The 24,453-nt window shown below is 40.6% G+C and overlaps 1 protein-coding gene across 1 annotated transcript in view; it reads right to left on the reverse strand.

The window, feature by feature from the left end:
- The window catches only part of atrn (attractin), a 397,885-nt gene that overhangs the window by 49,998 nt on the left and 323,434 nt on the right, over positions 1-24,453 (reverse strand). The window contains exon 28 of the mRNA XM_043706341.1: positions 5,370-5,477. Within this exon, the coding sequence (XP_043562276.1) occupies positions 5,370-5,477 (108 nt within the window). The remainder of the gene's footprint in view (positions 1-5,369; positions 5,478-24,453) is intronic.

Here is a 24,453-nt window from a genome sequence, read left to right on the forward strand (position 1 = left end):
TTGATCTCCCTCCACCTATCGCATTTCCAACGCCCCTCCCCCAAGTCCCTCCTCCCTACCTTTTATCTTCGCCTGCTGGACACACTTTCCTAATTCCTGAAGAAGGGCTCATGCCCGAAATGTCGATTCTCCTGCTCCTTGGATGCTGCCTGACCTGCTGCGCTTTCCCAGCAACACATTTTCAGCTCTGATCTCCAGCATCTGCAGTCCTCACTTTCTCCTCGTAATTTGACTTGTGCCTTGTATAGTTTTTGCAAGACTATCTTAGTTCTCCATATTCTTTTAAATAAAGACCAAAAATCTATTTGCTTCCCTATTACCAGTGAACTTGTATGAGATTTCTTTGTGATTCCTGCACAAAGACTTTCAAATCCCTGTACTGCAGATTTGTGCAGTCTTTTTCTATTTAAATAAAATTCAGCACCTCTATTCTTTCTGAAGTGCATAACCTTACACATTGATGCATTATATCTGCTAATTTTTTTCCCACTCACCTCTGCAGACACTGTCATCCTCACCATCTCAGAGAAATGTTTTTAATCAAAGTTGGAGAAAGTGGTAGATAATAGAGATTTTCAAATGAGAGGTGAAAGGAATGGTGGGTGAACACAAATTTGATGTTAAATTTAACACCCCACTTGAAAAACAGCACTCCACCATCACAATAACTCAAGCAAACATCAAGTGTAGAAACAGATGCTCTTCCATCCCACTTTAAGAGCCCTTATGAGTCAAGCAAAGACATAATGTTATAATTGAGAGCACATATTAATTATCCTAGATCACAGAATGCTTCCTACAGAAATAAGCCACTTAGCTTGCATCAATGTTTTTCTCCTTCAACCAGCTAGTTTATTTACACTCTCCTACTTGCTCTTCAACATGAACTCTGCTTCAACAGTTGTGACAGAGATATCCAAACCGAACCAGCCTCAAAAGTATTTCATTTAATTATCTTTGTCACTGAGGGTGGGCGGTGACAATGTTTGTGCCTTTTCTTCCTCTGTTTGATGGTAAATACCATATCTCAAAAGCTAATGGATGGATTTCAATTAAGTGTTGTATACTGATAAGGCATGGCTCAAGGAAGAACTGATTAGTTTTTGGCAAAGATGTCTGTAAATTTTATCTGTCTAAATTGAAAGGGAGGGAAAATTGATAGTTTACAAATGGTTTTATTTAGCTACTGCAGTGGATTTGTCTTACTCTTTGATGTGTCACCATTTTTAGACATAATTACTGGTTTCAACAGACTGTGGCTCATCCTGATACTACATAGTGGTGGAAAGGCAGTTGAATATGGGATTCCTTAAAGCACATGCTTTCCATATTGATCCACCTGAGCTCAGATCTTAGTAATATGTCAAGCTTCTGCTACTGTAATTGAGTTTAAGCAGAGTTCACTGCAAACAAAGAAAGCAATTTTTCAGAATCAATATCAAGCCTAACTTTGAAAACTTTAAAAGTTACAGCTGAACAAAAAATAAGTTGGAAAAGCCACATCAATTTGTAGAATCAGAAATGAAATAACAGCATGGACCTTTGTGTCCAAGACAATCTCTGCAAGAGCAATTCACCTCATCCCATTCCTCTAAAACCTTTTATCCTGCAGACCTGGCATTTTTCTCTCAAGATAAATGCCAGTACACTTCCAGCAATTAAATAAAACAATGAAGCATTTAAAAATTCCTGAAAAAACAGGGGGTTAACACATGCAATGAGAATAAAAGTGAACTACCAACACAGGATATTTTGGAATGTCATTGATCTATCCTTCTTTCACTCCTGCACATCTTCATTACATAACCCACACTCCTAGCTTGATCCCGTCGACATAGGCTCAATGTACAGGTAAGTAAAACGTGCATTTGCAGGGCAACAAATTACACCTAACTACTCAAGCTTGTGCCTGTAAAGAGGGAATCAATTGTGTGCGAGTATATGCGAAAACATAACCCTGGGTCCATTAGATTGGTTAACTTATATGCTGTAATTTATGGTGGCCAACATCCTTTGAAAGCCATGATTGAATCTGCTTCCATCACACTATCAAGCACTGAGTTCCAGATCTAAACAACTTGTGTGAAAAGAAAGGTGACCCTGTGCTTGTCTCTTCACCAAAGGGAAGAGTTCCTAACAACTAATCTGTACAATTTCCCCAGGGCTTGAAATAGTTTGTTTAATGGCTAATTTTAAGACCACTTGAATTTCACAGTTTACAGAGACCAATTCACCATTTATCAAGGGAAAATCTATAATAGGCCGGGATAAAAGCAAATTACTGCGGATGCTGGAATCTGAAACTGAAAGAGAAAATGCTGGAAAACCTCAGCAGGTCTGCAGCATCTGTGAGCTTTGACAAAGGGTCAGTTAGATTCTAAACGTCAGCTCTTTTCTCTCCTTACAGATGCTGCCAGACCTGCTGAGATTTTCCAGCATTTTCTCTTTCAGCTCTATAATAGGCCATTTAGGAATTCTTTTGAAGGAAAGCTCCCTAACCCAAGACATCAAACAGGCCAGGAACAGAGGCTTCTGGTCTTTAAAAGTAACTGATATGCAGTTCACAGTGTTCTGCGAAATATTGAATGCATCTGTGTCCAAACTAGGGACATCTCTCATGGATCCTGGAGCAGTAGTAAATTGTTTAGAAATCGGTTCTTTCAGCTGTGTTTGCACAATTTGGGAGATGCTTGCTTCGGATTTTAAAAGAAATGGCTGCAAAGATAGCAAATGTGTTGTTTATAATCATTGAACTCCTGGGAAATGTCCAGTGAATCGGTAAACCATAAGTGTCACCCTCTATTCAGCAAAATGAAGCAGACAGAAAAGTACGTGCTCTTACGAAGGCAATTCCAGGATTTTGACTCAGCAACAGTGAAGGAACAGTGATATATTTCTAAATAAGGATAGTGAGTGGCTTGGGAGAGAACCTGCAGGGTGGTGGTGATTCCTATGTATCTGCTGCCTTTGCCCTTTTAGGGGAAGTGGTCTTGGAGTTGGAACATGCAGATTTAAGGATCTTTGGTGAATTTCTGCAGTTCAACTTGTAGATTGTACATACTGAGCATTGGTGGCGGATGGAATGAATGCTTGTGGATGTGATGCCAATCATATAGGCTATGTTGTCCTGAAGGATGTCAAGCTTCTGAGTGTTGTTACAGCTGCACCCATCCAGGCAAGTGGAGAGTACAGTATCACACTCCTGACTTGTGCCTTGTAAATTGTGAGCAAACTTTGAGGAGGTGAGTTGCTCATGATAATATGCCTGGCCTCTGACCTGCTCTTGTAGGCACTGTTTGTGGTGAGTCTAGTTGACCTTTGAGTCAATAGTAACCCCAAAGTTGTTGATTGTGGGGCATTCAGTGCTGGTAAGGCCAGTGAATGACAATGGAGAATATTTAGATTGTCTCTTATTGGAGATAGTCAATGCCTGGCTTGTGAGACACGAATGTTACTTGCCATATTTCAGCCCAAATTTGAACAGTGCCCTGACCTTTCTGCATTTGAGCATGGTGTGCTTCAGTATCTGAGGAGAAACAAATAGTGCTGAACATTGTGCAATTACTGACAGATATCCCCACCTCTGACTTTATTATGGAGCGAAGATCATTGATGAATAAGGTTTGGCCGAGGACACTATTCTGAGGAGCCCCGAAAGAGATGTTTTGGAGCTGAGATGACAAACCTCCCACAATCACATACATCTTCCCATGTGCCTGCCAAGTATGACTTCAACTGGTAGAGAGTTTGCCCCTTGACACGCATCGATTCCAGTTTTACTCTCGGACTCCTTGAAGCCACACTTGGTAAAATGTCTTCATTTGGAGGTGCCAGTGTTTGACTGAGGTGGACAGGTGCATACAAGTAGTAGGACAAATCACTGCCTCATCAGTCTACTCCTGATCATCAATAAAGAGATAGAATGAGTCATCAATAGTGATATCAAGCAACTCTTGCTTAGAAATAAAATGCTGACTGGCGCTCAGCTAGGGCCACTCAGCTGCTGACCTCTTTACAGTCTTGGTTCAAACATGGACAAAAATGCTGAATTTCAGCGATGACATGAGAGTGACAGCCCTGGACTTCAAGGCAACGTTTTATCAAGTTAAAAATCACACAACACCAAGTTATAGTCCAATAGGCTTATTTGGAATCACTAGCTTTCAAAGCGCTGATTCCAAGGTGACAACCACCTGATGAAGAAGCAGTGCTTCGAAAGCTAGTGATTCCAATTAAACCTGTTGGATTATAACCTAGTGTTGTGTGATTTTTAACTTGCTGAAAATGTGTTGCTGGAAAAGCGCAGCAGGTCAGGCAGCATCCAGGGAACAGGAGAATCGACGTTTCGGGCATAAGCCCTTCTTCAGGATTTTAACTTGGTAAAGTGTGGCCTTCATGTCCAGGGCTGTCACTCTCATGTCATCGCTGAGATTCAGCATTTTTGTCCATGTTTGAACAAAGACTGTAAAAAGGTCTGCAGATGAGTGGCCCTAGCTGAGCGCCAGTCAGCACTTCATTTCTAAACAAGAGTTGCTTGATATCACTATTGATGACCGTGGCTGTGGTTAGCACTGCTGCCTCACAGCACCAAGAACCCGGGTTCGATTCCAGCCTTGGGTGATTGTCTGTGTGGAGTTTGCACATTCTCCCCGTGTCTGCATGGGTTTCCTCTGGGTGCTCTGGTTTCCTTCCACAATCCAAAGATGTGCAGGTCAGGTGAACTGGCCATGCTAAATTGCCCATAGTGTCAGGGGTGAATAAAGGGTAGGGGAATGGGTCTGGGTGGGTTACTCTTCGGAGGGTCGTTGTGGACTTGTTGGGCCGAAGGGCCTGTTTTCATACTGTAGGAAATCTAACCTAATCTAATCATGACCCATTCTATCTCTTTATTGATGATCAGGAGTAGACTGATGAGGCAGTGATTTGTCCTGCTTCTTGTATGCATGACATACCCTGGGCACATTGTCGGGTAGACACTCCTATATCTTATGTCACCAAAATACTTCATGAAAATCTAAAGGTCATATTTTCAATTGAAGTAAAATAAATGGTTATTCTTTAAATTTCTTTATTTGCTCACTTCCGTTCCTTCTTTTCCAGGGAGAAGTAGCCGAGCTCTAATAAATTAACTTAATAGTGCCATATTTGATAGCACTATTAAGTCTAGTATGCTATGCTAGTGGAGGGAATGAAGACAGGCAATGTTATGATAAGTTAAAAGCCCTATACCACAAATCTTAAACACTGGGTACAGCTGGACATTTTATAAAAGCTAACAAAAGGAACTAAATAAGCCAGTTACACAAGTAGAAAGAGTGATTTATCAACAGTTCATTAAAGCAATGGCAAACAAAGCAACCAATGCTTACCTTAATGCTTCCACCAATGAGATCAGGTGGCTCCTCTTCTGTCTCCAAGGCAACATTGATGGTGGCAAAAGGGCGACTGGCCATCTGCTGCATCTCACGTAGAAGTTGCTAGGAGACACAAATACACATAACAAGGTAAACAGCAAGCTCATGGTACCATTCTTAGCTATGCACCATGCTTCTCTAACAACCATCACTTTGGCTTCCAAATGGCATTACAGTCCATTTAGCACAGCAGGTATATCATCAGATACATTAAGGCTCTGCACCACACACCAAAATCCATGTTCCTTTGTAGCTGCTGCAATTTCTTTTCAGATGTGGGGGAGGGAGAAGGAATAGTCAGAGAAATAGAGAGAAAGAAAGAGAGAGTGTTACATCAAAAACTAACCTATGTTTATCTAAATGGTTCTATTTTGATTTGTGTATGTTATTTTTGTTGGCGGGGGGGGGGGGGGGGGTTAGCTCTGTTGCTGGAGGTTGGATTGTGATGCGTGTTCAATTCCCGTACTGGCAGAGGTCACCACAAAAGTCCCACCTTCTCAACCAAGCCCTTCATCTGAGGCAAAATAGAGATCCAAACTTCAGACTTTGCAATTGTCCAACAAGCTCAAGGTTTTCTTAACTTGTTTGGATAACAAAGAGGGCTGTCAGATGGATGAGCTAACTGGTCATGGCACCATGATACAGGAAGCTGTTCAAAAGTGGGGAGTAAGATGTAATGTGGTAACAGTGCACAGTATACTGAGAGAGATTGGGAGTGAGGGCATCATGGTGACTCAGGTTAGCACTGCTCCCTCTCAGTGCCAGGGATATGTGTTCAATTTTAGTCTTGGATGACCGTGTGGAGATTCCCCATTTCCACATGTCTGTGAGAGTTTCAGCTCCAATTTCCTCCTCAGTCCAAAGCTATGCAGGTTAGGTGGATTGGCCAGGCTAAATTACCCATAATGTCTAGGAATGTTCAGGCTCGGTAGATTAGCCAGAGTAAATGAAGGGTTACAGGAATAGGGTAAGGGGACTGGGTCTGGGTGGGAACATCTTCGGAGGGAGAGTATGGACTCAATGGGCTGAATGGGATGCCATGATTGATACTGTTCTCTGCAACAAAGAGTAGCTGTGTTGTCTGACAGATTCCAGGACTTTATGGCTGAAGGCAAACTTGCAGTGGGGAAGGGACAATCCAATGGTCATAGGCCACATCAATACCAATGACACTGATAGGATGAGGAAAGAGGTTTGCCTCAGGGAAGTGTGAGAATTTGTGTGTTAAACTAAAATGCAGAACCTCAAAAGGTATCAATCTCTGAGCCTGTCTGAGCCACATGCAAATTGGAAAAGGATAAATATGATGTGAGAACTGAATGCATGGCTCAAAGATGAAGTCAGAGAAATGATACATAAGAATCAAGAGCATGGAAAGAGTCCCTTTGGCCCATCGTATCCACGCCATCAAGTACTGATCTAGACTTTGTCCTATTTTCCAGCACTTGGCCTGTAACCTTATATGCCATGACCCTTCAACTGGTCATCGAAATACAACATAAATGTTGTGATGGTTCCTGCTTCCACCACTCTTTCCGGCAATGATGTCCAAATATGTACCAAGCTCTGGGTGAAAAACAAAGTCTTCCTTAAATACCCTCTACTCAAATCTTTGCCCCTGGTTATTAATTCTTTTGCTAAGGGGAAAAGTTTCTTCTTATCTATGCCCATCATAACTTTGTAAGGTCAGATCACTTCCTCAGCCTTCTCAGCTCCAAGGAAAACAAGTCCAGCCTATCCAGTCCCTCTTCACAGCTGAAATATTCCATCCCAGGCAACATGGTGATGAATCTTCTCTGCACCCTCTCTAGTTGACACATGTAGGAAGGATGTGATGTGATTTCACTCACACAACACTCAACTCTGGCTTGACTAATGTTGCACACAGTTCCATTAGAGCCTCCCTGGTCTTGTATTCATGGCCTTGACTGTTAAAGTTAAGTACTCACATACCTCTTAACGATCTTATCCACCTGTCCTTTTGCTTTCAAGGATCTCTGGACTTGTGCACCAAAGTCCCGCTGATCCTTTGTACTTCCTAGGGTCCTACCATTAAACATGTACTCCCTTAAATTGCTAGCCTTCCGAAATGCATCTCTTAATACTTTGCTGCATTACATTCCATTGTCATTGCTCAGTTTATACTGCTCTTATCTAACACTTTCCTCCTGCCACAGCACCAATTTTCGTGTCATTGGTGGACTTACTGATCACACCTTTACATGCCTGTCAAGATCATTAATGTACACTACAAATAGCAAGAAACTCAGCAACAAATCCTGTGGTATGCGACTGGACACAGACACAAAAACATCTCTCAACCATCGCTCTCTACTTTCTGCCACTAAGACAATTTTGGATCTAATTTGCCAAATTGTCCCAGATTCCACCCCTTCCTCACTAGTCTCCTGTGCTAGACCTTGTCAGAAGCCTCACTGAAGACACCATCCACTGCACCCACTCTCAGCTGCGCAACTAGTCATCTCCTCCAAATTTTCAATCAAATTTGAAAGACATTCTCTGTACCTAGTAAAGCTTTGCCTTTCCAAGTGGAAATTAATTCCGTTTTTCAGAATTTTCTCCAATAGTTTCCCTTCCACTGATGTTAGGTTCACTGGCATCTTTCCACCTCCACCTTAAAATATTCAAACACATTAAAATATCTATCAAGACAGAGATTTTCCAAGTTATACAACCCTGAAAGTGAAAAATATTTTTCATGTATGTCCTAAAAGGATGACCCCTAATTCTAAAATAATGTCCCCTTGTTCTGGAGTCAAAAGAAACATCTTTTCCACATTCACTTTGTCAAGACCATTCAGGATCTTATAAATCATACAGCCCCTGACTCTTCTAAACATGAGACACGAGAAGCCCAGCCTGTCTAACCTTTCGTCATGAGACAATTCATTCATTCCAGTTATCAGTTACAGTAACATTCCTCTGAACAGCCTCCACTGCATTTACATTCTTCCTCAAATAAGGAGATCAAACCTGCACACAATATCTAACATGTGTCCTCACCAATGCCGAATTGAGAAGCCAAGGAATTTTTTTCCCCAGCAGGGAGCACAATTCTAGAATTCTCTACCTAAAAATTATGGAGGCTAGATCAAAAAAAGGAACTTCAAAACAAATTTAGATTGATAGACTTTTGAAATAGGGAGTTGGTGGCAATGTTGAGCTGGCATTAAAGAGGAACTGAAACCTGGAGCAGGTTTGAAGGGTCGAAAGGCCTCCTGCTCCTGTTCATTTTACTTAGGTGCTTATAACTCAGTAAGATTTAAGATAGCCAAAGAAAAAAGGACAAAGTTGGACCAGAAGATAAGGTTTTGAATTGTGGAAGGCCAATTTTAACATGATAAGACAAGATCTAGCCAAGCTGGACTAGGAGCAGCTATTTGAGGGAAAATCAGAAGAACAGTTAGGAGACTTTCAAAGAGGAAATCGTGAGATTGCAGGGCCAATAAGTTCCTGAAAATGTCACCGTGAGACCAAAAATGTAGAGACCTTTTATTGCAGCAACGCATCAGCAATATTCATGTCACTCCTGCACCCTTCACCTAAGCACATTGTAGTTGTTCATGTCTTCAGCTTGGGTTTTCGGGGCATACATGAACAGGGTATGTCTTGAACTAATCGGATTGAAGAAAAGTGGAACAAAAAGTGAGAACGTTGAGATGTTGGCTAAATCAGAGCAGGTGAATTCAGCGCCAAGAGGAAAGGCACAGAAACAGAAATGAAGACAAGGACAAAACACCTGGACCTAAAATCCCTAAAAAATAAATCAAGGTAATTAATACTTCGAGTAGTAGTAGGAGGAATTGCTAAATTTTCAGTGTCAGAGGGGTTGACTGGCATGGTTAGAAATCAGTTTTTTAAAGAGTTTGTATCTGGTTGAAATGAAAAGACAACTTTCTGTGTTGAGTTTACCATATAAATACAACACATTCATACAATAAACTATAACTTTCATGAAGTTGACAGGGGTGCAGCACATCTCAGACAGCAATTTATTAAATTTCACATTTAACCATGCTCACTTCAAATTGCTATACCAACTGCACATGTATACAAGAAAAAACAATCATCCTTAATATTATAACAGTAAAATCTGGCTGTCAACATTCAGTTTGAACATTTAGAATAAAAAATGAAGTACTGAAGAAAAGTTTCAAACCAGGTTAAAATATCTGAGCAAATTTATCGTGTTATCAGAGAAATGTTGCAGTTCTGTTAGGTTAAGTGGCCTTTTTGTATGTTGTAGAATTCTGCACTTCATGTGGAACTGAAAGGTTGAGCAAGTAATATTCCAAAACATGAAGTTGCATAAGAAATCAAAGATATCCATCGTTGGATAAATTCCAGGAACCTAATCTGACAACGTTTTTCAAATGATAGATCATACATATTGCTTTAAGCTGTCACACTGAAGTATGGGCAGCATCTAGACATGAACCTCATGCCAGAAAAGTTATACAAGTTGAACTGTTTTTGGAACGAGTTAACATTTGAGTAAAATACTACTTGGAATGAGCAGAGAGAAATAAAACAAAACCCCACTAAGGATAGCAAAAATCAAAATTGTGAATGGAAGCTTTGAACCTCTTTGGATTAGAAGGCACAATTCAAGAGCAGCAGCCTCAAGACAATTTTTCCTCTCTCTCACAGGGCATCACTGCAAAGGCAGATTGAATAAATCAGGAGGTGCAGTGATCATACTGATTATCTTATCTACTATACACTAAGCAACTACAACAACTTGCCATTGGTATTTTAAATCATAGAAGCACAAAATAATCAAAGTCATTGACAACCTCTGACTTTGATTTTTAAGGTAAATTTGTTCCTTGCCCTGCTTGAGCCAGGTAAAGTGAATGAATCATTTTCATATGGCTTTACTGAGCCAATACACACTTTCTAATTCGACTGTTAATGGTTGCTTTTCTTGTCAAAGTGATTGATATCCATACATTTAATTCTTGAATCTCATTAAACTTTGACAAGTTTGCCAGAAATCAGTTGCTTTCGCACTTTCCAATTAAGCAGAGGAGCAATGTACATGATTTTGTTTAACTGAATTTTAAAAAAACAACATTCATACTCTGTTGGAACCTCAATTATTGGCAAGAATTCTAAGGCAGTGAACAGACGAGTGGGAGTCAGGACTCCAGCAACTCAGGAGTTGTAGCTTTGGGCCTTGGAAAATAACAATCTAATCTAACGACCCTGCTGTTTTCTACATTTTATAAACTAATGGCTATTAAAGCTCAAGCAACCAGCTCCCCAGAGTGCTTACTGCATTGTTGTAGTGGTGAGAAGAAATTGATTCATGGAAAAGGAACCACACAAATCAAGCCCTCCGACACAAAACACAGCTCCATAACAATTACAGGGAACTGTCAAATTGAACTAACTTTAGCTGGAAAAGACGACATGGAACTTCTGAATATTATCCCCAAAAGGAAGCAACTTCTCAGAAGCTGAGAGGGAAATGAGGAAAGATGGGAGAAAGGTACCAAAACAGAGGGGCATAACTCCTCTTGAAATGCAAACTTCTATGGATGATGAGAAAAGTATAATTTTACCAAAAACCTCAGGCTGCACAAGTGCTATAGATAAAGAAGAGCCAGTAGATATTCTGTACTTGAGATTTCCAGAAGACAATCAACATATCAATTCAAATGTTATTGTGGAAAATAAAAGCTTATGGTGCAGAGGATAATATATTGGAATAGTTGGAGATTGGTTCACTAACAGGAAGAGAGCAGGCATCGGTCTTAAAAATTATGCCCCCCTCGTGATAGCCATTTCCGTCATGGGAAGGAGTCTCCGGCTATCCACTCTATCTATGCCTTACACCTTGTACACCTCTATCAAGTCACCTCTCAGCCTTCTTCGCTCCAATGAGAAAAGCCTTAGCTCCCTTAACTTTTCTTCATTAGACATGCCCTCCAGTCCAGGTAGCATCCTTAGATTACTTACTTACAGTGTGGAAACAGGCCCTTTGGCCCAACAAGTCCACACCGACCCGCCGAAGCATAACCCACCCAGACCCAGATCCATTCCCCTACATTTACCCCTTCACCTAACACTACTGGCAATTTAGCATGGCCAATTCACCTAATCTGCACATTTTTGGATTGTGGGAGGAAAGCGGAGCACCCGGAGGAAACCCACGCTGACACGGGGAGAATGTGCAAACACCACACAGTGAGTCGCCTGAGGTGGGAATTGAACCCGGGTCTCTGACGCTGTGAGGCAGCAGTGCTAACCACTGTGCCACCAGCCATTTATTGTCACTTGTCTTTATGAAAGTACAGTGAGATGTGTGTAAGTTGCCACAATTTGGCACAATTTTAATTACAGAAATTATTTTTAAAAATTGAGACAAAGTTCGCCATTTGCTAGGCTGCTAGATTTGTGGAGACGCTATGGGATTCTGCCCCAAAAGCTGCCCCTGAGGCCCCCAAAACAAAGATTTCCGAACCAGACCCACCATGCTGCCACTGCCAGGAGAAAGGGACCAGACCCACCAACAACCTGGCCAAAGGTCTTGTCAAGTAGGTGGATTTAAAAGCTAATCTTAATAGGGGAAGGGATGGTGGAGGGGCAAAGGGGTTCAGGAATTATAATTAGAATCCCTACTGTATGGAAACAGGCCATCTGGCCCAACAAGTCCACACTGGCCCTCTGAAGAGTATCCCACCCAGACCCACTCCCCCACCCCATCACTCCAAACCTCCCCCGATCAATGCACCCAGCCTACACATCCCTGAACACTATGGGCAATCCAGCACGGCCTTTTCACCTGACCTGCACATCCCTGGACTGAGGAGGAAACCGGAGCACCCGGAGGAAACCCACGCAGACCTCTGCACCCTCTCTAAAGCTTCCGCATCCTATAATGAGACAACTAGAACTGAACATAAAATATTCCAAGTGTGGTCGAACCAGGGCTCTACACAGCTGCAGTACAACCTCATGACTCTTAAACTCAATCCCCCTCTAATTAAAGTCTATACACCGTATGCTTTCTTAACAACCGTATCAACTTGGGTGGCAACTTTGAGGGATCTGTGGAAATGGACCCCATGATCCAGCTGTTCTTCCACACTGCCAAGAATCTTGCCTTTAATCCTCTGTTCTGCATTCAAATTCAACCTTCCGAAATGAATGACTTCACATCTGAACTCCATCTACCACTTATCAGACCACTTCTGCAACCTGTTGGTGTCCTGTTGCAACCAAGAACAGCCCTCCACACTATCCACAAGTTCACCAACCTTCATGTCACCAGCAAACTTATTAATCTTCCTCATCCAAATCATTTATAAAAATCACAAAGAGCAGAAGTCCAAGAATCAATCCCTTTGGAACACTAATGGTCACCAAGCTCCAGACTGAATACTTCCCATCTACCACCACCCCCTGTCTTCTTGTCAAAATAGCCAGTTAGCTTTGTATTCAGGCAGCCAGATTTCCCTGTATCCCATGCCTCCTTACTTTCTGAATGAGTCTACCATGGGGAATCTTATTCGACGCCGTGCTAAAATCCATGTACATCATATCTACTGCTCCAACTTCATCAATGTGTTTTGTAACATCCTCAAAAAATTGAATAAAGTTTGAGAGGCATGACCATCCCTTCACAAAGCCATGCTGACTATCTCGAATCAAACAATGGTTTTCCAAGTAATCATAAATCCTGTCTCTCAGAATCCTCTCCAATACCTTGCCCATGCCTGATGCAAGACTGACTGGTCTGTAATGCCCAGGATTATCCTATTCCCTCTCTTAGAGTCATAGGTCTTTTTCCATGCTGTACATCTCTTCGGTCCAACCCGTCCATGCCGACCAGATATCCTAACCCAATCTAGTCCCACCTGCCAACACCCGGCCCATATCCCTCCAAAACCTTCCTATTCATATACCCATCCAAATGCCTTTTAAATGCTGCAATTGTACCAACCTCCATCACTGCCTCTGGCAACTCATTCCATACACATACCACTCTTTGTGTGAAAAAGTTTCCCCTTATGTCTCTTTCATATCTTTCCTCTCTTACCCTAAACCTATGCCCTCTAGTTCTGGACTCCCTAACCCCAGGGAAAAGACTTTGTTGATTTATCCTATCCATGCCCTTCAAGATTTTATAAGCCTCTATAAGTTAAGCCCAACATTTGCAATCATCTGGCACTACTCCTGTGGACAGTGAGGATGCAAAAATCATTGCCAACTGTGCAGCAATCTCTTTCCTCGCTTCCCGTAGTAACCTAGGTATATCCCGTCTGGCCCAGGGGATTTATCTATTCTTATGTTTTTCAAAGTTCTAGGTATATCCTCCTTCCTAACATCAACCTGTTCTAGCATATCAGTCTGTTTTAAGCTGTCCTCAGATTCGCCAAGGTCCTTCTCAGTACAGAATCTTAAAGCAAAGTATTCATTAGGGGGCATAATTTTAAGGTAATTGGAGGAAGGTTTGGTGAAGATGTCAGGGTAGGTTCTTTTACATAGAGTGGTGGGTGCATGGAAGGCACTGCCAGCAGTGGTAGTAGAGTCAGATACATTAGGGACATTTAAGTGATTGTTAGATAGGCACATGGAAGACAGTACAATGAAGGGTACGTAGGTTAGTCTGAGCTTAACGTAGGATAAAAGGTCGGCACAATATCAAGGGCTGAAGGACCTGTACTGTGCTGTACTATTTTATGTTCTATGAGTAATTTTCTGACTGGCGAGATGCGATGAGTGGTTTGCCATAACGATCAGTGCTGGAACCTTGACTGTTTACAATTACATGAATGATTTGGATGAAGGAACCATTAGGTATGGCTGCTAATTTTTTGATGACACAAAGACAGGTAGGAAAACAAGTTGTGAAGATGGCAAAATTACAAAAATAGGTATGTTACATGACGTGGCAAATACAATACAATGTGATAAAATCAATGAATAATTCTGGCAGCAAGAACTTAAAAAAATTATTTAAATGGTGAGGGACTGCAGAGGGATCTGGGTATCCTTGTGCATGAATAACAAACGCTGACTATACTGCTGCAGCAAACTTTGTTTTAATTGACACCTTATGAACTGGCATTCTCAACAAACCGGCAAAAATTACTGCAAAATGTTATTCTAATTATTATAATTTTTAAATTTATTTACCTCAAGATAAATATACTTGCTGTTTAATTGAATGGCCACATGAAATATCCACAGTTGATTCAATTCCGAATCAATTTCTCCTGAAATACTGCGATGTCCAAGCAGCCAGTTGAGGTTGTGAGTGAGAAGGCTCTCTGCCGGTCAGTTTTATTTTAGGTGCATTATTATTTAAATGATTTATGCTATAAGTGAAGTTTAAATGATGTGTATATCCCTTGCATTACATTTCTATTCATTAATGAGTGTTCGTACATTGATTATATAAATCTCTTAATTATCTTGAATATTTGATCAATCAGCACACTCCTGGTTCCATAGGTGCCAGATATAAATAACTTTCCTACACACAGGAAACTTAATGGAATATTATCATTTATTGTGAGGAAAATTAAATTGGGAAATTTGCAGGTCACAAAAGTTGGCTTGGCAGTTGGTAGGAAAAGCTGGTTGCTAATTGTTGAACAACAACAAATAGAATTCATTCTGGAGATGTGTGAGATACTGCATTTGGGCAGACAAATAAAGCTAGACAATATACAATAAATGGGAGCATAATGAAAGGGATAGAAGGAGTGAAAGATCTTGGAGTGCATGGCCACAGGTCCTTGGAGGTGGCAGGATAGGTCAATAAGCTAAGCATATGGAAGGTTTTCTCTGAGTGGACAAAGCGTAGAACACAATTGTAGAGAGGTTATGCTGGTACTGTACAAAATACAGATTAGACCACATGTGGAACTGTATCTACAGTTCTGGCAATCTGGTCACATGAGAGGAAGGATAGAATTGCTCTGGACAAAGTAGGGTGGAAATTTACAACAATATTACTAGAGTTTGGAAGAGCATTAATGAGTTAAAATTAGATAGGCTAGGGTTATTTTCCTTGGAAAAAAAAAGTGGTGATTTAATTAAAGCGTACAAAATTGAGGGGCCTAGAAAGAGTAGGTTAAAAAAAATCTGTTTTTCCGAGTTGAGAGGTCTATTGCAGGGAGCAGATTTACCAAATAATTGGAGGAGAAGAAGTTAGGAAAATCTTTTACACACAAAGCATGGTGCGTATGAGGAAAGACTGAGAGACTTGGGTCTGTTCTCATTGGAAAGAAGACGGCTAAGGGGGGATTTGATAGAGACATACAAGATGATCAGAGGATTAGATAGGGTAGACAGTGAAATACTTCTTCCTAGGATGATGACGTCAACTTGTATGAGAGGCACAACTACAAATTGAGGGGTGATAGATTTAAGACAGATGTCAGAGGGAAGTTCTTTGCGCAGAGAGTGGTAAGGGCGTCAACTCAGCCACATTAGGGAGATTTAAACAATCCTTAGATTAGTACATGGATGATTTTGGGATAGTGTAGGGGGACGAGCTGAGAATAGTTCACAGGTCGGCGCAACATCGAGGGACGAAGGACCTGTAGTGCGCTGTATTGTTCTATGTATCTGCAATTTGCTGTCCATTTTTATGATAAAGGTAAACCCGCTCAACTCATTGAAAAGGTACTACACAAAAAAAACCAAAGAACTGCAGATGCTGGAAATCAGAAACAGTAACAGAAATTGCTGGAAAACCTAAGCAGGTCTGGCAGCATCTGTGAAGAAAGCAGAGTTGACATTTTCGGTCCAGTGACCTTCCCTCAGAAACGGGAACTGGACCTTTCTGAAAGATGATCAGTGGACGCACAACATTATCGCTGCATTCTCCGTAGATGCTGCCAGACCTGCTTAGTATTTTCAGCAATTTCCATTATTATCATTGAAAAGGTACCTGGATTTGCAGCTGAAATCTTGCAATCTGCAAGGCCATGGTGCTGAAAAGTCAGGCAGCTCATTTCTCCTCCTTGGTTAGCACAGATGAAAGTGGATAATTCCTGAAGAAGGGCCTGTGCCCGAAACGTCGAATCTCCTGTTCCCTGGATGCTGCCTGACCTGCTGTGCTGTTCCAGCAATAAAGTTTCAACTTTGATCTCCAGCATCTGCAGACCTCACTTTCTCCCTGAAAGTGGATAATAGTCAGCCTAGGAGAATGAATATGCTAATGGGAACTGTTCGTGGTTAACAATGGGTTACCACCTTGTTCCCTGACCAACATCTCTGTGTCAGCCTTGCTGCAGTGCTCCAGCTATACTAAGCTTTATGAACAGCACCTCTTTTTCCACTTGGAAACCCCACAGCCTTCGAGAATCAAAATTGAGTTCAACAATTTTAAGGCTTGAGGCACTTTCTCCAGTGTCCTTACCTCAACCATTACACACCAGGGCTTGTTAACACATGATCTGCTTTTACACATTATCCATTGTTAGCCATTAACAGTCCCATGAAGAAGCCATTAATTTTCCTTGGCTGACCATTATACGCTGCTTTGTCCATCCAACCGTTCTCTCTCTTTGGGCTCTATCTACACCTGTCATTTACTCCTTACCGCACTCCCCCAATCTATCTTCTGCATAAAAAACAACTTTTTCCTAGCCACCATCAATTCTGAAGAAGGATCACTGAACTTGAAATATTAACTCTGATTTCTCTGATGCTGCCAGACCTGCTGAGTTTTTCCAGAAATTGCTGTTTTTGTTACTACCAGATTGACTCCTGGGATATAAGGTCCAATGTATTGAGAGACTGGGTTGGTTATGACTATATTCACAGGAATTTAGAATAATGATGGGGAGCCTTTTCGAAACCCTTGCAGTTTAACAGGAGTTGACAGGATAGATGCAGAAAGGATTCCCTCTATGAGCAGGGAGTCCAGAACCACGGGTCACAATCTAAGAATATCGGTTAGACCATTTAGGACTGCGATGAGGAAATATTTCTTGACGCAGAGATAGTGAGTCTGTGGGACTGCCTACTACAGAAAGCAGTTAAAGTCAAAAATGAATTTTGCAAGATGGAGTTAGATATAGTTCCAGGGCTGAAGGGAATATGGGGAGAAACCTGGAATAGGATACCGAGTTGGATGATCAACCATGATTAAAATGTATGATGGAGCAGCTTCAAAGGACCAAATGGCCGAATCCTGTTCTTATGATTTGTCTCTCTTCGTTTCTATTATGTCATGTGAGGGATGTACCTCTCGAGATAATAAAAAAACTGCAGATGCTGGAATCTAAGGTAGACAAGCAGGAGGCTGGAAGAACACAGCAAGCTTGGCAGCATCAGGCAAAGAACTTCTTCAAAGTAGGCATCCTATAAAGAGACTTTGCAGTGCTATAAACTTGGTTTATTCCAGGCAGCAGGTATGCACCTCCAGTTTCTGAATTGTAATGACATGCCATCAGCTCAGATTTACAGCACTGCTTCTACTGCATGGACTATGTATCAACTACTGTATAATGATCGAAGTTTAGAATAATACAAATCTGGCTGCTTTTGACTTTAAAGTGGTTCACGTTCCTCGTTGTTCACACCATTCTAAGCAGTGCCTATTTTTAAAATATATAAAACAGGCAAGAAGTATCAGTAATTCATTACTGAAGAGTGAATATGATTTGCCACTTGTGGTATCATATTTTATCTTAACAGCTGGCTTTCTAGTTGTGATGCTGTCAGGAAGAAGCACTTAAGAATCACTTCAGGGAATAATTACACTAAAGACTGAAGCAATCTGCTTCTTACAATCACTTTGTTATCCTTGGGAAAAAAAATACACGGGTACTGCCTGCAGGTCTGAAGCTCCTTCCAGAGAGGGTGAGCAAGGAAAAGGCAGAGATAGGGAAGAGAGAGAGAGAAAGAGAGAGAGAAAGATAGACAGACAGACAAACATACATAAACATTTGATAAACCACAAAGGGGCTTTTGTCTAAAAGGTCAAAACATCACACTCAATAATTCATCGGGAGCTCATGTTACATTGAGAAAGGCACAGTGGCCCATCACTATCTGTTACTTATCAACATCTGAAATACCCAAGTGAATGTATCAGTTCAAGCGTATGCAGCACAGGGTTGGCATATGCCAGATCTTTCACATGCACAAATAATTGTATAAACTCAGAATAGGAACTACTGGCTCTTTGGATTGCATGAAACAAATAAAATCTTGCCAAGCTAGAATGATGTTACAGCAGGTGATCTTTAGGATACGCTTACTATACAAATCTGAGAGATGTGGAATGTAAATCGCTGTATTTCCTTTTAGCTCATTTTGATGATTAAATACAGAGTTGCGTTTGCCAGTACAAAATGAGAGTACTGCCATGAAATAGAGAAATATTGTCAAAACGTTTGCTTTTGTAATAGTCAGGAACATAGTCGCATGAATACCAACTTTTGAAATTTTGTATAAGACTTGCCACTGGATAATTACATATTAAATTTGGCTATTCTATCCTCCCCTCAACATTATCACTGTATTTTGGTAATTTTCACATTGGAAGAGAACCAAGTGGTGCTAGAGTGTAATTCAAGCTCTGTCGTTGCTCACTTAGTTTCTGACATCATTAGTTTTCACCCAAAATTGAAAGGAAATAACCAGCTCAGTATATATTCAATATTCCATAAATGTTACAAGAGAAGTGTTTGACTGAGGAGAGTCAAAAATACCACAATCAGGTAAAATAGCCGTGGGTGGGACAGATAATTATCAAGACTTTGGGAGAACATGGTATTGACCTCTCGTTCTGCACCTTTTCTCAGTTATGGACCAAACATTTAAACAAAAATTGTTCCATGCTCTGCAATTCTTGACAAATTTTACAGAAATCATCAAAATACATTAGAAGCCTGCCTTTTGTTTAGCAAGGGCTGACAAAAACATCAAAGTTTTAATCAATAATCCACCAGCATTGCCAGGCATAAAATGTCTACACCTCAGACAGCAAGCTCTCTATAACAAGTTGCCAACCACTGTAGGTTCACACTTGTTAGGCCACTGCACATTTCTGGATGGAAAAAGAACCTTAAATAAATGCACATTTGCTGAATTGCACAGAAATCAAAACTGAACTAAATAAGGTTTAAAAAAAAAAGTATATTTTTGTTCTTAGCATGTTTTTCAGTGAAAAATAACTTTGGGGTTAGCAGGGACAGGTTAGTGTTGTGCATTTACATATTTCAACAGGGATTTACTAAAATCAAATCACATAACCAGGTTGCCTGGACATTTCTGCCTCAGTTTGAGCAACAAACTTGAGGAAGACTGTTTTAGAATACTCATTATAATCCAAAATCATTACTTTTCCATCGAACAAATTGCACTTCAATTCAATTCCCCAGCCCCAATATCTTAACTATTGTGGATTGTTATAAAATTGGAACAGTTTGTACAGTGTGGTTGGTTAAGTTGATTCCAATGTGGCAATCTTCTGCCCTAATATACTCATGTATTTCTCTCAACGTTACTTTTAAACAAAATAGCTCCAGTTTAATTCTCTTTCTCCCCAGTTCATTAAACTATAAATGTTTACATCACAGAACCACTCAGGCTACAGTGTCTGCACAACCATCCATATTGAGCAATCCACAACTAATCTCATTTCTTCACATTCTAAGTGCCATCAAATATCTTTTTCTGCCTCGCATATTTATCCATTTGTTTTATTAAAAGAAGGTTGGCAGTAAAGTGATCCAAGCTTCAAAAATCCCCTTTAAAAAGAATTGCATTAACTTTTTAAAAAATTCTCATGGGATATGGGTGTTGCTGGATGGCCAGCATTTATTACACATTTCTAGTTGCCCTTGTGGTGAGCTGCCTTCTTATACCGCTGGAGCCCATTGACTGTAGGTATACTGACAATATACTTCAGGAGAGAATTCTTGACCCAGTGATAGTCAAGGAACGGTGAAATATTTCCAAGTTAGGATGGTGATTGGCTTGGAGAACTTGCAGGTGCTGGTGTTCCAATGTATCTGCTGTCCTTGTCCTTCTGGATGGAAGTGACTGCGGGTTTGGAAGGTCTTTGTCTCTGAGTCTTTGGTGAATTTCTGCAGTTAATCTTGTAAGTAGAAACTGCTACTATGCAGCATCAGTGGATGCAGAAGTAGATTGCACATACTGTAGTTACTGAGTGTCAGTGATGGAGGAAATTGAAGTTTACAGATGGCAGATGTGGCACCAATCAAGCAGGCTGCTTTGTCCTGAATAGTGTCAAGTTTCTCGAGTGTTGATGGAGTTGCATCCATGCAGGAAAGTGTGGAGGATTCCACTACAGTCCAGACTTGTGCCTTGTAAATGGGAATAGGCTTTGGAGAGTCAGGTGGTGAGTTACTTGGCATAGTATTCCTTGCGTCAGACCTGCTTTTGAAGCTACTGTTTTTATGGTGAGTCCAGTTGAGTTTCTAGTCAATGGTAACCCCCAGGATGTTGATAGTTGGGGGTGGTGGTGTTCAGTGCTGGTAACACTACCAAATATCAAGGGGTGATTGTTAGATAGTCTTTTACTGGAATTATCACCTGGCATTTGTGTGGCACAAACATTACTTGCCAATTTACAGTCTAAGTCTGGATATTGTCCAGATCTTGTTGTATTTGAATATGGTTTGCTTCAGTATCTGAGTCGCAAATGGTACTGAACACTGTGCAATCATTGGCAAACACCCCAACTTCTGACCTTCTGATGGAAAGAAAGTCACTGATGAATAACTGAAAATGGGTAGGCCGAGAACACTAGCCTGAGCAACTCCTGCAGCAATGTCCTGGAGCTCAGAGGACTGATTCCAACAACCAAAACCATTTTCCAATGTGCCATGTATGGCTCCAACCAGCAGAGAATTTTGCCCCTAATTCCTGTTGATTCCAGTTTTGTTAGGGCTCCTTGGTGCCTCAGTCAGTCAAGGGCTGTCACTCTCACCTCATCTCTGCAGTTCAGCTCAACTGTCCATGTTTGAACCAAGGCTGTAATGAATGTCACTCTGTCCCTGTTGGTTTTAAATTGATGATCCTATATCATAGAACTCTCCCACTCAAAAGGAATTTTCTTCCCTTAGCCCAATTTCTTAATTTATTTAAAATAAAACTTGATTAATAGTCCTCTTGACATTCTCTGCTCCAGTGGAACCAGTACCAATATTGCTAAACTCTGAAATATAACATTGCACCCCAGTCATTACACAAGTACACTTACACCTAGTTGGCCTTTATGTGGCCCACATTCATGTGAGTGAATGCCAACTCCTTCAGTAGTGACTTAACAAGTCAGTTTGCTCAACATCATCTTCAAGAATCAACTATAGAAGTGCAATAAAACACCAGGAAACAGAAAATGCTGGAAATCACAGTGGGTTAGGTAGTATCCACGAACAGAAAGCAAGCTAATGCTTTGAGTCCAGATGACTCTTCATCAGGTGGTGGTCCACAGATATTTTCTAGTAGTGAGTGAGCTTCAACTGTGTATCAGGCAGCTGCTTTGTACAGCCAGACTCAACTGTGACAATAAATCAGTTTCACAATGGCATGACTGCTTGCTGTGAGAAAGAGATACATAAAAAGATTGACAAAATAAAAGTATTTGCTTTTTGTGTGAAGAGGTCACAACTGAAACTTCCATGCTTGAAATAGTAGATTATAATTTCAGCCCAAGGCTGTTTAAGGCTGAGAGTGTGCGACTGCTAAAGGAAGATAATAAAACAGTGAAGAAAAATCTTACATTTATGTGCCAGCTTATCGCATATCTGAAAAATGTCCCATAGCAAGTCACATATAATGCATTAATTTAAAGCATAGTTACTATTATGGGTTGTTTTCATTTGAACAGAAGAGATTAAAAGGTGATTTGACAGAGTTGTTTAAAATTGTGAAGAGATATGACTGTAGATAGAAATAGTGATTGAGGGGTCTCTACAAAGAGACATAAATATAGATTAAATATGAGACATTTAGAACAAAGAGGAGGAGAATTTCCTTTTGATATATGCACACAAAACTGTGAGGCTTTCAAATATACTGCCAGAATGAGTGATGGACACGGTCAACAACCTATATAGATGATTGAAGTAAAGGGGAATGGAATTATGTAGAATGGTGACGACTACTGTCAAGGAATTACGACTCCTATAAATCTTTTAACATGAGATACTTGGGCTAATCTATTTGTTCCTATGTTGTGATTCCTTTACAAATGTACAGGCATTCCTTGCATGGCAAAGACCCTACTTCGGCATTGGTGCTTGTTGGATGAACATTAATGAAGAGAGTACTAGAAACATTACTGCTCTTCAAATTGTGCCATGGGACAAAATGTTCAACTTCCAATTCAATCACCAGGATATGGAGTTGCCAGTGTTGAACTGGGGTGGACAAAGAAGTCACAGAATACCAGGCTATAGCCCAACAGATTTATTTGAAATCACAGCTTTCAGAGTGCTGCTCCTTCATCAGGTAAAGTGACAGAGTCATTGAAGTCAGAAGTCATGTGACTTCTGACTTCAATAACCAGAACATTAGAGAGTCAGCCAGCAAGCAAGCAACCAAATGAGACAGAATGCAATTCTAGATTGTGTCTTTGGAAATGAAGAAAGCTAAATTGGTGAAGTAGCAGTGGGTGACCAGTTTGGAGATATTGGTCATAATAAAGCTAGATTTAGCATCATTATGGAAAGGGACAAAGAAAGAACATAAGTTTTACACTGAGGTACAACAAGCTTTTGAAACCTGAAAGATGATCTGGCAAAAGTGGACTGGTTACAGCTACTTGAAGGAAAGTCAGCAGCAAATTAGTGAAAGGCATTCAAAAGTGAGATTCTACAGGTACAGTGCACATCAGAAAAAGAAAAAGATTGGAACTGCCAAAGTTACAGCCCCTTGGTTTAGCGGAAGGATAAGAGAAAGCAAAAAGCAGAGATCATGACAATCCCAAAAAAAGTACTACTCTGTGAAGCATGGAGTGCAGAAAGTACAGGAACGTGCAGGGTGCATGTGAAAAAGAAAATGACAAAAGCAAAGTAGGATTCAAAAAATATCACCTAGTAAAATCAAGAAATACCAAAGATGTTTCATCAGTATATTAAGAGCAAGAAAAATGACTAAGGAAAGATTAGGCCTATTAGAAATGTATACTGTGAATTGTGCTTGCATGTATACGATGGGGTCAGGTTCCTGATGAGAATTTTATCTATCTTCAAAAGAGACAGAAATGGTGCAGACATTCTAGTTAAAGAGGAGGATTGTGAAATATCAAGTCAAATAAGCATAATGAGAAAGCAAGTGCTGGAGGAACTGACCCATGGAAGGTGGATAAATCAAAAGGACCAGATGAATTTTATCCTAGACTGTTCAACCAAGTCAGGGAGGAAATAGCAAATGCTCTGAAGGTCATTTTCCAATTCTTACTGGATATAAGAGAGGCACCAGAAGATTGGATATCTGAAACTATAATTCAAAATATAATGGTCAAATAATTATAGTTCTGTCTATCTGACCTCATGGTCGGCATCGTACTAGAATCATATTGAGACAAAGAACTAGCTGTTACTTTCAAAGTCAGGAATTATTCGGGGTTACCATATTTTGCTAAGGAAAGGTTGTGTCTTACTAACTTGATTTCATTCTTTGAGGAAGCAAGAAAAAGGGTTGATGAGGGTATTGCAATGATGGCTGGATGGATCTACATGGCTTTTACTAAAGTATTTGACAAGATCCCAGATGGGAAACTGTTTAAAAAAAAATTAAAAGCTCCTGAAGGGTACGGGGGAATAGAGTGAGTTGGCATGATAATTGACAGGATACAAAGGGTACTGATCAATGGCTGTTTTTGCGAATGTACAGCAGTTTTCAGTGATGTTTGAGTTCCTTACTGTTTGTGGTATATATAAATGATTTAGACTAAATGTGGGAGGCACAAAGAGAAATTTGCAGATGACACAAAGATTGGCCAGGTAGTCGATACTGAAGAATATGACTATTGAATGCAGGAAGATACCAACTGTTTAGTTGAGTGGAC

The sequence above is a fragment of the Chiloscyllium plagiosum genome, chromosome 1 (assembly GCF_004010195.1).
Source record: "Chiloscyllium plagiosum isolate BGI_BamShark_2017 chromosome 1, ASM401019v2, whole genome shotgun sequence".
In the NCBI taxonomy this organism is placed as follows: domain Eukaryota; kingdom Metazoa; phylum Chordata; class Chondrichthyes; order Orectolobiformes; family Hemiscylliidae; genus Chiloscyllium; species Chiloscyllium plagiosum.